Source organism: Zea mays, chromosome 8, assembly GCF_902167145.1.
Source record: "Zea mays cultivar B73 chromosome 8, Zm-B73-REFERENCE-NAM-5.0, whole genome shotgun sequence".
Lineage (NCBI taxonomy): Eukaryota > Viridiplantae > Streptophyta > Magnoliopsida > Poales > Poaceae > Zea > Zea mays.
Window position 1 is genome coordinate 123,875,464 of NC_050103.1, and position 15,510 is coordinate 123,890,973.

General features: G+C 45.7%; 1 protein-coding gene across 1 annotated transcript; it reads left to right on the forward strand.

The window, feature by feature from the left end:
• Positions 1-2,170: 2,170 nt before the first annotated feature.
• Positions 2,171-7,460, forward strand: LOC100281596 (Putative E3 ubiquitin-protein ligase RING1). The gene is made up of 10 exons (NM_001154515.2): positions 2,171-2,493; positions 2,624-2,747; positions 4,508-4,566; positions 5,116-5,197; positions 5,340-5,460; positions 5,568-5,609; positions 5,725-6,252; positions 6,446-6,553; positions 6,641-6,838; positions 6,934-7,460. Exons 1-10 carry the CDS (start codon positions 2,310-2,312, stop codon positions 6,970-6,972), a joined length of 1,485 nt encoding a protein of 494 aa, NP_001147987.1. The 5' UTR covers positions 2,171-2,309; the 3' UTR covers positions 6,973-7,460.
• Positions 7,461-15,510: the final 8,050 nt, after the last annotated feature.

Consider the following 15,510-nt stretch of genomic DNA (forward strand, 5'->3'; position numbering starts at 1 on the left):
ACCACGATGAGTTAACACATGAGGACAGTCCGTCATACAAGGCCGAACGATCCGCGACCTGGGAGTTAGTACTATCCGGGCTCTGGCCCCGGACAGTCCGTAGTACAAGTGCCCAAAACCACACAGTCCCTGCCCAAACAAATTTGGCACCTGCGAACGGTCCGCCGACCCCGGCCGGACAGTCCGCACAATTACACAGGGACTGTGCAGAGGGCGACCCTCTCTGGTCAGGACTGCGGACGGTCCGGCCCCAAGGCCCGGACGGTCCGCAATACAAACATACAGGACCAGTCCAAAGTGAACATACTTCGGACCCCACTGGATGGATCGCAGACGGTCCGCCCACTTGGCCCGGACGGTCCGCCAACCCCATGACTTAGCAACTTTTTAAACACGCTTTCGAAAAGATTTTTAACTCTCGAAACCGGAAGCGCTGTTAGACCTCATGCAAATGCAACCACTAGATGCTCTATGAGGCACTAAGTTTTACACAGACCAAATTCATTGACCCCTCTTAATAGTACGGCCATCTAGCCTACTAATCCGGTCAAATGTCTTCTCTAAACTCCTGGAGACCGACAAAAACAAAAAACTATGTTATACCTTTGCCTTCACTTGATCCACAACCAATGCTTATAAGTCTCCAAGATTTTCTGTTCTCTGTGGTCCAACCTGCATTCTTATTTCTCTAAGAACTGTTAATCCACAAATAGTTGTTATTAATTACCAAAACATCACTAAGGGGTCTAGATGATTCACACCAAGTCGGCTCTATAATGTTGCTGGGGGAGAATTGAGAACTATCCCTTGAAACGACCATTGAGGGCCGATTTGATAGGTCTAGACGTCTTGTCCCCAGCGGAGTCGTCAAAAGTATGTTGACACCTTTTTCGGGCGCCAATCACTCAACACGAACTGTGGTGGTGCTCTCTGCACAAGGGCGGACGGTCCGTGGCCAGGGGTCGGGCGGTCCGCGGCCTGGCGCAGGGCTAGGGTTTTCTGCCTGACGGCCGGACGGTCCGCGCGTGCGCAGGGGCGGCGGAAGTCGCCGGCGGCGCCTGGATCTCGCTCCCGGGAGGGACCCCGTCGGGGAGGAGAGATCCTAGGAGATGTCTAGGCTCGGCAGGCCAACCTAGACTCCTCTAATCGACGTAGAGTCGAAGAGAAGCGAATAATTTGGGGATTGGAAGACTAACCTAGAACTAGACTATAACTACTACTAAGAATAAATGTAAATTGTATTGATTGAGGGTTCGATTGATTGATTAAATCAGTTTCGGTTGTATTCCTCTGCTTTTATAGAGGAGGGGGGCTGGACCCGTTACCAACAAAATTTTGAGTTAATAATGTGATTCTTGCCAACAAACACAACAAAAAACTCGGAACCCTAATCTGTTCTTGCCAACAAATACAAATTTTCAAGTTTAAAATTGTTAGTTGTAATAAGAAAGACAAAATTATAGACGATTTTTTAATCTAAACTTGTCATGAATTTTAATTTTTTATTAGTTTTATGTAATGAAATTTTATATATAATTGAAGTAGAGTGGAAAAATGTATATTTTTGTGAACTTTGTTATTACATTGTTTGGTTCGGTGTCAATGAGGGATGGGACAATATCAATCCCTGGACTGATTCCGCCTCTTATTTTTTGAGGATGACCACATTCACCATTTTTTAAGAATATTATTTGACTCTGACTCTGGACCTCCAAACCAAACACGGGTAAAGTTAAAATGATCACATCTCATCACTCTTCCTCTTTCATCGTCGCTCCGTCCAAACGCTATTCTCTATACAACCTAAGGTGCATATACAAATTTGTTCCCCTGGATCAAAGGGCCGGCTCCCGTTGCATCTTGCATCCGACAGTTACGAGACTCGCACGGCCACGCCTGTACCGCGGCCGGGCGTCGCGCCTCCACCTGACCACCTCGCGTACTCAACAACGGCAAACGAGAAACAGAGAAGAAAAGGAGGCCCGAGAGCGCAGGGAGCGGCAGGAGGCAGGCAGCCAGCGAGTCGAGCCGAGCAGTCGCCGCACGCGGCCACGCGCATCGGCACCAACCCAAAGTTACACGACACAGGGGCAGGGGCAGCGCTGCACGGCCCGCACCGGGCACCCCCTTCCCCTGCCTCGCGTTCGCGTTCGCCTAGTCTCCTTCCTTTTCCTCTCGCTCTCCGCCTCCATCAGCTCGAGCCGCTTCCTTCCACCCACCACGCACCACCTGACCTCCCTTCCCTCATCGGCTCCTCCTCGTTCCCACTAGGCAGGAACGCCGCGCGCCGAGCCGAGCTAGCGGCCGGAATGCCCGCGCAGAAGCGCCCGCTCCCGTCGTCTGCCTCGCCCGGCTCCGACGCCGACGTCGAGGAAGCTCCTGGCGCCGACGCGGACGGCTGCGGCGGGGCCGACCAACGGTCGCCGAAGGTGACGCTGAACGGAGTGGAGGAGCGGGACGGCGGGCCGCTGCAGGCCAAGGACCAGCGCCACGGTACTACTGGGCTTTCAACGACGCGCGGCCCGCCGACTCGGGTCATCTTCTCGCGATGCGCGTACGCGTCGCGCGGTGCTGCGTCTCTAAGGGTGTCGCTGAGCGCGTGCTTCTCTGGTGGGCTTGGCAGATTCCGACGCTGACGACGAGGAGGAAGGAGACCGCGAAGGCGGCGGCGGCGGGGACGGGAGCGGGAGCGGAGGCGACGACGACTGCGACAGCCAGTCGTCGCAGAGTGACGGCGTGATGGACGAGTAAGTAAACCGTGGACTCCCCCCTCCCTCCCTTCTCCTCCGCTCTTCCCCGTCTCCTCCACCGCCGTCTGCTCTGCCGCCCGTAGCGATTTGGCGGTGTCCTGTCGTCACGTCCCCGTGCGCCAGCTCCCGTTCGGCCGGGTGACGGCAGAGGCTGTCGACGGGAGGTGCTCAGTCCACCCGCCAGCCCTGGCGGCCGCCGCTTTCGTCGTGGTGATGTCGGCTCGAGCGCTCCCTTCGCCTCCGAGGCGTGGGATCTTCGTAGTGTTGTGGACCCGCGAGCCCGCTCGGGTTCGTCCGTTCCTCGTGGCGTACTGGCGGCGGCAGGCCACCTTGAGTTGCTCTTGCTCTTGTTCGGTCGAGCCGGCTGTGCCTGTGCTGCTTCGTTGTGCGCGGCGGCGGAATCGCTCCCATCACCGCCAGGGCCTGGGATCTTAGCATGCATGCTTTCGTCATGTCGCACGGTTCCGGAGGCGCCGTGCTCGTGACGGCAAATGCCGGCGGGTGCATCCGAGGTGGATCGTCGCTTGCCCAAACTGTTCTGCCGGAGCCGCCAGCCACAGCCCACAGCTGAATGGGCCCTCTTGTTCATCGTGGTTCAGCTGCCCACTGGAACAGTTGCCTATTTTTCTTGCTCCTGAATCGTGTATGTCTACGGCGAACTATTTCCTGTATCCTTTTTGTCGCTGCTAGCCTGACCTCCAGGATCGCAATGGTCTTGGCGTCTTGGCATGCGTAGGCGACCTTGTGAGCCTCCTTGTGCACCCGTATTCTTTGTATACAACGGGGCTCGTGGAGATGCTGTTCTCTTAACATTAACATCTGGTTCTGGAGTGACATTCAAGGTCATTAATCCCATATATTATCTTCTTGGGGGGGGGGGGGGTTGCGAGGTATCTGTTCGTGTTTCCAGTTGTTCGTTGCAAGAGTTTCATTTTTTCAGTCATGGAGTGTGCTGTCAAGCTCCGAGTATCTGGTATCTTGTTCTACTGTTGCGACCCTGATTCCTGATCACCCATGACCGTGATAGTGCTTACCCTGTTAGTGCCTAACTCGGTTTGGTGCAGAAGCTTCTCTTGGTCTTTTGATATATAGTGTATGACCTCGCCATCAGCTGTTTTGATGTCTTCCCGTGCTTCCAAATTTTATAGACTGCATCTGATTTCTTACGTCTTTACTTATCATTTTTCCCATTATACGGTTTATACCCTGCATTTCTCTGTCCTGCATTTGGTAATTGATTACTTGTTAGAAGGTGCAAATCAGCTCCTCAATTGCTACAAGATCAATATTCAGTCTGGATAATTTTGTAGCATATTTCTGGTAGAAATCCTATTATTGTGGGTGGCTTTGGGACCCTATAGCTTCATTGAGTCCACCAATATGAGTTGGAAAGCTTAAGAGTTCTCTCTGGGGTCCAATTACTGTATAAGTGCTAATAGTATCAGTTTCCTGCCAAAAAAAAGGAAGGGCTACTAATTTCAAGCTCTTTTCATCTTGTTCTGTCATTCTCTTATGTCATGGTGAACATCACCTTCTCCATTTCATAGCTATATAATGATCTTGTGGTGGATTTTGTGTTCCATAGATTGTGGATACATGATTGATGTAAACATGAATAATAAAGGATTTATCCTCACTACGGTCAAAAGTTCCATACTGCTACCTGAATGTTTTTTTAATAAAAATGAATAATAAAGGATTTGTCCTCGCTACGGTCAAAAGATTCATACTGCTACCTGAATGTTTTCTTACTACAGGTTTACGCTTGTGAAATTAGTGGATGTTCGGAAGGAAGTGCAATGCCCTATATGCCTAGGTAATGATATCTTTGTCAACTTGCTTTTCATTTTCAGAGTTCCTCTTTATTTTGGACGGGTTCTCTTCTGATAACTTAACTTTCAATTGTAGTTAGATGTTACTGTTTTTTTTTTCTCGAACGCGCAGGAGAACTGCACATCTTATATAAAAGAGAGGAAGAAAAGCCATACAAAAGAGGCTATCTTGCTGAGCAAGTTCCCCAAGGATCCTTACTGTTATTAGATGTCAGGTTATTATTAATATTTGCTACAAAATAGGAAACCAGCAAATTCCATAGAATACATGTGTGCAAGTATGTTAGTTGTTGTTATCTTCCAAAAAATAAGCAGATGTACATGAATTATGTATCTTTTTCTTTTAACTCTCAGAAAAGCCTGAAAGTCAAACTCGTCACATTTATAATCTTTTTCTTTATGTGCTCCTAGTACTAGTTGGTTTACAATAGAAGCTAGGTTCTGTAAGTTTTTCATTTGTAAAACTGTAAGTAGCATTACGTGCAAAATGTGCGTGCCTGACCATCTGTCTCTGTTATGATCCTATTTTGCAGGAATTATTCGGAAGACAAGGACAGTCATGGAGTGTTTGCACCGGTTTTGCAGGGACTGCATAGATAAATCGATGCGGCTTGGGTATGGTGCCATATGTTATTTCTCTAATATGCCTTGTGCCATTGTCATTTATTAAAAAATGGAGTCCTAACATGGTTGCAGTGTCAAACCCTAAAATACACTTCAATTCTATTATAATTTAAGTTCTGCTGTCTGTTTTCAGAAATAACGAATGCCCAGCGTGCCGCACTCATTGTGCTAGTAGACGTTCCTTGAGGGATGATCCTAACTACGATGCTTTGATTCTAGCTTTATATCCAGATATTGATAAGTATGAGGAAGAGGTGATGTATAAGCTCTTCAGAAATCACTCTTTGCATTCTTTCTTAGGTTAGTTTTCATCTTAGGTCTGCTGCAGTGCCTCTAATGTCTAATTTGCTTGATACTACAGGAACTTGCATTCAGTGAAGAGGAAAGGACCCGTAACAAAAGGGTATGTCTATCTGTCTGTCAATCAGCAATTTGTTTGAGGCTGGAGGACATTTTTTCCTTTCCATTTGTATTTTTGTTCTTATTGTTATTGACATGGGCTTCATTTCTCATGTAAGATTCAAGAATCCATTGCTGAGACATTTCGGAGGCAAACAGAAGCACTTGTGAAGAAGCGCTCCACTGTAAAAGCAACAGATGCAGCTTCTACAAGGAAGACTCGACGGAATATGCGACCAAGGAGGAGAGGACGAATTAGTTCTCCTGATATTGCCCCAACTGATTTTGACGATGATGATAGAGAAGAGAACGGTGATGATGGAAGCAAGGAGTCGTCTTCTGTTGATGATCACTCCCCAGATGTAAGGCCAAAAAGATCTCGGAGGTGGCCCATGCCACGCCGTTCCCCTGCTAAGGCCATTGGCAATACCGACAATAGCATTGAGGATAATGACGACTCAGGAGGTGCTAGGGACTTTATGACTGCTTCTCCGCTGCGGGGAGAGATGCTTGCATGGGGGAAAAATGGCACCCGCAGCCAAACCCGGCATGGCAACTCCAGTGGCTCCAGCGGAAGGATGGGCAGGAGTGGCCGTGTTGCCAAGTTGGTAGATCAGTTCCGTAATGCTGATGACTTCGATAATGAGGTAAAAGGAAAGTACATTACATGCACCGGTTTCTAATTTGATGTTGTGATTTCCATGTTATGCTTCAGAATGTTCGTAATACTAACATGCCGATGGATACATTTGTTAGAAAAGTTACTGAGGTACCAGAGCTTGTACAGAAGTCCATGAATCATCAATTTGGTTTCCTAAATATTTTCTTTCTTTCTTGCAGTTGAACCTGTATCTTGTCCTGCTTCCACTTGATGGTCAAAGTGTGCCTAAACTGGAAAAGCCCTACCTCAGTTGCCTGCCAACACTATCTGTTCGGCATCTCTGCCAGGTTGGTTCCATAATCTTGTTGTTGGCCTTGATAAATTTAGTTTACCAGATGAATAAACAAAGGCTGTGTGCCCCTGCATCTTTCCAGTTTGTTGCTCTCCAGTTGTCTCGGCAACCCAAAGAAGTCGAGATATATATCAGGAAAAGCAAGGATGCATGCTTGTCAGCCAATTACACCTGTAAATACGAGACAAAGCCAGAACAGCCTAATGGTTTAGAGAGACTGTGGGAAGAGAAGTCTCTTTCGGATCTCTACCCTTCCCTCGCCACCCGTCAAGGAGATCTGGTATTCTCACTCTCCAAATGACTGCCCAAACACTCCTATTTATTTCATCGTTTCTTCTTTTCTAAAGCTGCTGCGTCGTTTTCATATGTACCCAGGAATTGTTATACTCTCTGAAAGCACAAGGACAGGGGTAGATCAGATATTCACTATCAACTCGACCAGTCGCCTCAACGCCACTGTCTGCAAGGACCTTCAACTGGTGGAAGCTTGTACATAAGGCTTTCAATATAGAAAAAGATCTGAAAGTAGCTTACTTGTTTTAAATTTGCTCTGATATCTTGTGAGGTATATGGTATACCCAGGTTCATTAGTAAAAATGTGTGGAGTTGAGCAGTAGCAAACCAACCATCTGAAACAGGCTGAGCAAAGCTTGTCTATTTCTGCAGCCAGTATTAATTGTGTCCCATTTGAACTGATGCAAGTACTGAGGACCTCTGTTCCAGGATGATCCGTGGCTTGCTGTCGTCGCCTTGTGTGACGCGTTCGCGTTATCCATGTTGTCACGCCACGTGTCCGCGAATTAGAATGTCCAGTTGTTAACCAGTAGGAAATGGTAAACATCTGCAGCTTTGTAGGGACAGTATTGAAATTTTTATTGTTTATACAATAAAGCTCACGGGTCGTTGCTGACTTGTGCGAAGCTGACAGGTCACGTTGCTCGCGCAGTCCACCGTCGTCGCTGGCTTGCTGCGCGCATTCGTATCGAAATCTGAAGGATAGCACGCCACAGTTCAAACTATGCGGTGGGGCCCAGTACCACACAGGCCACGGCTAGAGAGCGGACTTCTAGCTCCATCAATACAATCTATCAATCATATCTCTAATCACATCATTTATTTCAAACTCTACTCAGCCAACAATCTATTTCAAACTCAGCGAACAATCTATTTCAAACTCTACTCAGCAAACAATACAATCTACAATATAAAATAGTTTTAGGTGACCATAAGTAACCTGCTAGACACAATTTAAGAGCTAAGTTTGTCTCCAGCGGGTTACTCATCATATCTTCAGCACGACCATATGCATAATTTGCTAGAGACAACCTAAGGATCAGTGTGGCAAAATAATTCGATGTACTGCTCTTAACGGTACACTCCCTCCAAATTGGAAATCATTTTAGTTTTTTTTATAAGTCAAACTTATTTAATTTAAGTTAGATTTTAAAGATGAATATATTAACATATGTAATATTAAATAGATACACTATTGTTTTATCTAATAAATTGGTGTGACTGCTTTACATTCTTCCCCTACATCACGAGCTACACGCCTACACTACATCAACTTGATCGACAACATCAAACAAATGTATAGTGATCATGTCGACTGATCTACGTAGTGCTGCAAGTTGGGTCGTGCAGTGCTGGCCCGACACGGACCCATCGTGCTTCGAGCCTTAAATCGTCGGGCCGGGCCAGCACGAAATTCTTTCGGGCCAGGCCGTATCGTGCTTGGGTACTAAAATCATGCCCCACTATAGCCCTATAGCACATTGTGCTTGCTTCGGGTCGTGCTAGCCCAAACATGGCATGCAATATGTACCTGTTTCACAAAATAGTACACAAACACTTCAAACAACAGCACAAAAAAACTACAAAACAATTTTTCAGGCATTGTTGGAACATCAAGGTCATATACTTACATCAAATTAGACAACACAAACAAATTTTGAGGGGAACTACATTTTATTCCTCGATCTGGCTCATTAAAAACCTTACACCCCAGTCTGAGGCTCCCTCTATAAGGAAAAGAGTACATATCGATAGAAGTTTTAATGTTCACAGTCCATATTACAATAACAGTCCAAACTAGCACAGTGAGCTAGATAAAAAAGCTACACTACTCATGGCTGAAATCAGCAAAGGCTTGTTCAATCTTAGGATCTCCAAGTTGATGTTGTCTACGATCTTCTGCTCTTTTCCAATCTTTAAGGCAAGTGATGGCCTCCACTGTATTAGGTGCAAAGAGAAGATCTCCTTTCTTCAATTATTCTATCATTTGTACTAAATGTTGCTTCAGAAGAAATCATTTTGTAATCATTTGAGGGGTACTAGTTATGAAACGAACAATAGCACAAACATTATCCAAAAAATTACTAACAACTGTTATGCCATCCTGAACAACCAGATTAATGATGTGGCACACACACCTTTGGTGGACAACATAACCTTCTATGTATGACTATGGATGAGGGGCAAGAGATTCAATTGCATTTGTATTTGAGGAAGCATTGTTAAGAGTAATAGACAAAATCTTATTCCTTATATCAAAATCATTAACCACCTCAAGAATATGATTAGCAATTGCAGTACCAATATGTGATTCGTTCATCACTCTAAAACCTATTACTCACTTATGAAGGCAATATGAGTTATCCAAGTAGTGTGCAACAACGGAAATGTAACTAGTTTTTTGATGTGATGAAGTCCAAACATATGAAGTTAAAGCAAATGAAAACTGAACTATTTTAAAATTTCCTTTAAGAGATTTTATAGTAGTTCTACTAACATGTTGGTATTGTGCAAAAAAAGCGTGCATGATCATATTCTTAAAATTAGGGCCTTCACCCATGATAATAGGTAAATCTTCAGAAACAATGTATTTAATAATTTCTTCACGCGCTACTTATGGATTGTAAACCCATGTACTTACAATGCCATCCGCAACGAAGTTAAGTTGAGGTTGCACACCTGCACCAAGAGTTTGTCCTACCTTCTTCAAACAAGCTCTGAAATGTCGATTCAAATGTCCAGTGCCACTAGCAGAATTGAAAGGGAAATGTGCCCTTGGGCCATTTCTAGTATATTTTGGTGATTAAGTGCCCAACACATATTGAGTAAGTAATTATATGTCAAATGATGGATGAAGTGCAAATCGACAAGAAGGTATGGTTCTAGACTTAGTACATTGGTTTTTGTGTGCTAATATATTTGTCTAAGTGCTAGAATCAGGAAAAGAAAAGGATTGGAAAAGAGTTGGCTGTGTACAGCCAACTGCTGCTCAGTCTGGGTGCACCGGACAGTGTCCGGTGCGCCAGGCTGGGCTCTAGCCAACTGGCCACTCTCGGGAATTCGTCGGCGGCGTACGACTATAATTCACCGGACTGTCCGGTGGTGCACCGGACTGTCCGGTGAGCCAACGGTCGACTGCGCCAACGGTCGGCCGCGCAATCCGCGCGCGACACATGGGCGCACCAACGGTCGGCAGGGGGGCACCAGACTGTCCGGTGTGCACCGGACAGTGTCCGGTGTGCCAACTGCCGCAATTCTGCAACGGTCAGATGTGCCATTTTAGGAAGGGGATCCGCACCGGACATCGGACAATGAACAGTGGATGTCCGGTGGTGCACCGGACTGTCCGGTGCGCCACCCGACAGAAGGCAAGAATTGCCTTCCAAGAATGCCTCCAACGGTTCCTAGCTGCCTTGGGGCTATAAAAGGGACCCCTATGCTCATGGAGGAGATACTCTAAGCATACTTTGAGCATTCTAAATCTTCCACACTCCGTCTCCGCGCACTTGATTGACTTTCTTAGTGATTTGAGCTCCGTTCTAGTGGTGAACTTGTTGCGACTCATTCGAGCTCAAGTCTTGGTTGTGTGTGTGCGTATTGCTGCAGATTTGTGTGTGTGCTTCCCTCCCTTACTCTAGTGCTTTCACTTTGATCTTTGTTGTAAAGGCGAGAGACTCCAAGTTGTGGAGATTCCTCGCAAATGGGAAAGAGTATAAGAAAGAAAAGAATCGTGGTATTCAAGTGGATCATTGGATCACTTGAAAGGGGTTGAGTGCAACCCTCGTCCATTGGGACGCCACAACGTGGAGTAGGAAAGTGTTATACTTGGCCGAACCACAGGATAAATCATCGTGTCTCTTGTGCTTGTTTTCTTTGTGACCATTGTGTTTCACAAGAGCTCGGTCCTTAGCCACTTAATTCCATTGTGCTAACACTTAACCAAGTTTTGTGGCTATAAGTTTAAGTTTTTACAGGATCACCTATTCACCCCCCCTCTAGGTGCTCTCAATTGGTATCAGAGTCGTTCTCTTCACGCAAGGGACTAATCGCCCAAAGAGATGGATCCTAAGGGAAAGGGGATGGTGGTCAACGACAAGACAAAGGAGTCCATCGTCAACGAGCCAAGAGATGATAAGCCTTCGGACTCTGGCTCGAGTCATAAGAAAAGAGACGGGAAGAAGAAGAGGCGCATCAAGAAGATCGTCTACTACGACAGTGACGAGTCCTCTTCTTCCCAAAGAGACGACGACGACGAGAAAAAGAAATCGGTTAATTCAAACTTTTCTTTTGATTATTCTCGTATTCCGGTTAACTCCAATGCTCATTTACTTTCAATTCCACTTGGGAAACCTCCGCACTTTGATGGAGAAGACTACTCATTTTGGAGTCACAAAATGCGTAGTCACCTATTCTCTCTCCATCCAAGTATTTGGGAGATTGTTGAAAACAGAATGCTTTTTGATAGTACTGACAACCCCGTTTTCATTAATGAGCAAATCCATAAAATGCACAAGCTACCACTGTTTTGCTAGCATCCTTGTGCAGGGACGAGTACCACAAGGTGAGCGGCTTGGATAACGCCAAGCAAATTTGGGACACCCTCAAGATTTCTCATGAGGGAAATGACGCCACCATGATCACCAAGATGGAGTTGGTGGAAGGTGAACTGGGAAGGTTCGCAATGATCAGGGGGGAGGAGCCAACCCAAACGTACAACAGGCTCAAGACCCTGGTCAACAAGATCAGGAGCTATGGAAGCACGAGATGGACGGACCACGACGTCGTCCGACTTATGCTCAGGTCCTTCACTGTACTTGATCCTCATCTTGTGAACTCAATCCGTGAGAATCCTAGGTACACCAAGATGACGCCCGAGGAAATACTCAGAAAGTTTGTAAGCGGGCATATGATGATCAAGGAAGCAAGATACGTTGATGAGGCATTGAATGGTCCAATGCCCATCTACGAGCCTCAAACCGTTGCTCTCAAAGCAACAAGTAGCAGGGAGGCGCTACCTAGCAAGGTGGCGCAAGTTGAGGCGGCCGGGCTAAACGAGGATGAAATGGCCCTCATTATCAAGCGCTTCAAGACCGCATTGAAGGGACGCAAGGAGTACTCAAACAAGAACAAGGCAAAAGGAAAGCGTTCCTGCTTCAAGTGCGGTAAGACATGTCATTTTATTGCTCAATGTCCCGATAATGAAAATGACTAGGGAGACGAAAGACATGGGAAGAGGGAGAAAAAGAAGGCCTACAAGAAGGCGAAGGGCGAGGCGCACCTTGGCAAAGAGTGGGACTCGGATTGTTCTTCGTCCGACTCCGACGACGAAGGACTCGCCGCCTCGGCCTTCAACAAATCGTCGCTCTTCCCCAACAAGCGCCATACTTGCCTAATGGCAAAGGAGAAGAAGGTAAACGCTCGAGAAACTCCTAAGTACTCCACTTCTAGTGATGAGGACTCTAGTGATGATGAAGTAGATTACACTAGCTTGTTCAAAGGATTAGATAGAGCTAAAGTAGAAAAGATTAATGAGTTGATTGATGCATTGAATGAAAAAGATAGACTGCTAGAGAGGCAAGAGGACATTTTGTATGAGGAACGTGACAAATTTGTTAGTGTTCAAAAGTCTCTTGCCTTAGAGATTAAAAGGAATGAATTACTATCTTCTGAGTTATCTATTTGCAATGAATCTATTTCTAGCTTGAAGATTTTGAATGATGATTTAAATGCTAAGCTAGAAGTAGTTAATAAATCTAGTCCTTGTGTAGAGCACGTTGTGATTTATAATAGGTGTAAGGATTTCAATATTGATGCATGTGCTGAGCACCTTACTTCTATTGCAAAATTAAATGATGAAGTGGCAAGTCCTAATGCCCAACTTAAGACTTGCAAAGATGACTTTGACAAATTAAAATTTGCTAGGGATGCCTACACCATTGTTAGACATCCCTCAATTAAGGATGGGCTTGGCTTTCGAAGGGAAGCCAAGAACTTAACAAGTCAAAGGCCCCCCATTCTCAACAAGGAGAAAGAGAAGGCTCCTATGGCTAGTAGTAGTCAAAAGAATCATGCATTTATTTATGAAAGAAATTTTTCTAGAAATGCTCATTATAATAGGAGTTATAATGCTTATGATTCACATGCCATGATTGTTTCAAGTTCTTCCTTTGTGCATAGTAGAAATATGCCTAGAAACAATGTTGTTCATCATGTGCCTAGGAAAATGCAAAATGAATCTGCTACTGTTTTTCATGCCTGCAACACTGATTGTGTACTCTCATGTAAAAATAAGAAAGTGGTTGCTAGGAAATTGGGGGCCAAATGCAAGGGAGACAAGACTTGCATTTGGGTCCCTAAGGCTATTGTTACTAACCTTGTAGGACCCAACAAGAGTTGGGTACCTAAAACCCAAGCCTAATTTGTCTTGCAGGTTTATGCATCCGGGGGCTCAAGCTGGATTATCGGCAGCGGATGCACAAACCACATGACGGGGGAGAAGAAGATGTTCACCTCCTATGTCAAGAACAAAGATTCCCAAGATTCGATCATCTTTCGAGACGGGAATCAAGGAAAGGTTAAAGGACTAGGAAAAATAGCTATTTCATCTGAGCATTCCATATCTAATGTGTTCTTAGTTGAATCGCTCGGGTATAACTTGTTGTCCGTTAGTCAACTATGTAATATGGGTTACAATTGCTTATTTACCAATGTAGATGTGTCTATCTTTAGAAGGAGTGATGGTTCATTAGCTTTTAAGGGTGTACTAGACGGTAAACTCTATTTAGTTGATTTTTCGAAGGAGGAGGCTGTTCTAGATGCATGCTTAATCGCTAAGACTAGCATGGGCTGGCTGTGGCATCGCCGTCTAGCACATGTTGGGATGAAGAACCTTCATAAACTTCTAAAGGGAGAACATGTGTTAGGTCTAACCAATGTAACTTTTGAAAAAGATAGACCTTGTGCAGCTTGTCAAGCAGGTAAACAGGTGGGAAGTTCTCATCATAGCAATAATGTGATGACCACATCAAGACCTTTGGAGCTTCTTCACATGGACCTCTTCGGACCCGTCGCCTACCTCAGCATCGGGGGAAGTAAGTATGGTCTTGTTATTGTTGATGATTTTTCCCGCTTCACTTGGGTATTCTTTTTGCAGGATAAAACGAAAACCCAAGGGACCCTAAAGCGCTTCCTAAGGAGAGCTCAAAACGAATTTGAGCTCAAGGTGAAAAAGATAAGGAGCGACAACGAGTCCGAGTTCAAGAATCTTCAAGTGGAGGAGAACCTTGAGGAGGAAGGAATCAAGCACGAGTTCTCCGCTCCCTACACACCACAGCAAAACGGTGTGGTAGAGAGGAAGAACAGGACACTTATAGACATGGCGAGGACGATGCTTGGTGAATTCAAGATGCCCGAATGGTTTTGGTCGGAAGCTGTGAACACAGCTTGCCACGCCATAAACCGGGTCTACCTTCATCGCCTCCTCAAGAAGACGTCGTACAAACTTCTAACTGGTAACAAACCCAACGTTTCATATTTTTCGTGTATTTGGGAGTAATTGTTACATTCTAGTGAAGAAAGGTAGGAATTCCAGATTTGCTCCCAAAGCTGTAGAAGGGTTTTTGTTAGGTTATGACTCAAATACAAAGGCGTATAGGGTCTTCAACAATTCATCGGGTTTGGTTGAAGTCTCTAGCGACATTGTATTTGATGAGACTAATGGCTCTCCAAGAGAGCAAGTTGATCTTGATGATGTAGATGAAGATGATGTTCCAACGGCCGCAATACGCACCATGGCGATTGGAGATGTGCGACCACATGAACAAAAAGAGCAAGATCAACCTTCTTCCTCAACAATGGTGCACCCCCAACTCAAGATGATGAACAGGTTCATCAAGAAGAGGCGTGTGATCAAGGGGGAGCACAAGATGATCAAGTTATGGAGGAAGAAGCACCACAGGCCCCTCCCACTCTAGTCCGAGCAACGATTCAAAGGAATCATCCCGTCGACCAGATTTTGGGTGATATAAGCAAGGGAGTAACTACTCGCTCTAGATTAGTTAATTTTTGTGAGTATTACTCGTTTGTCTCTTCTATTGAGCCTTTCAGGGTAGAAGAGGCCTTGCTAGATCCGGACATGGTGTTGGCCATGTAGGAAGAGCTCAACAACTTCAAGCGAAATGAAGTTTGGACCCTGGTGCCACGTCCCAAGCAAAACGTTGTGGGAACCAAGTGGGTGTTCCGCAACAAACAGGACGAGCACGGAGTGGTGACAAGGAACAATGCTCGACTTGTGGCAAAAGATTATGCCCAAGTCGCAGGTTTGGATTTCGAGGAGACTTTTGCTCCTGTGGCTAGGCTAGAGTCTATTCGCATTCTATTAGCCTATGCCACTCACCATTCCTTCAGGTTGTTCCAAATGGATGTGAAGAGCGCTTTCCTCAACGGGCCAATCAAGGAGGAGATGTACGTAGAGCAACCCCTCGGCTTTGAGGATGAACGGTACCCCGACCATGTGTGTAAGCTCTCTAAGGCGCTCTATGGACTTAAGCAAGCCCCAAGAGCATGGTATGAATGCCTTAGAGATTTTCTAATTGCTAATGCTTTCAAGGTTGGGAAAGCCGATCCAACTCTATTCACTAAAACTTGTGATGGTGACTT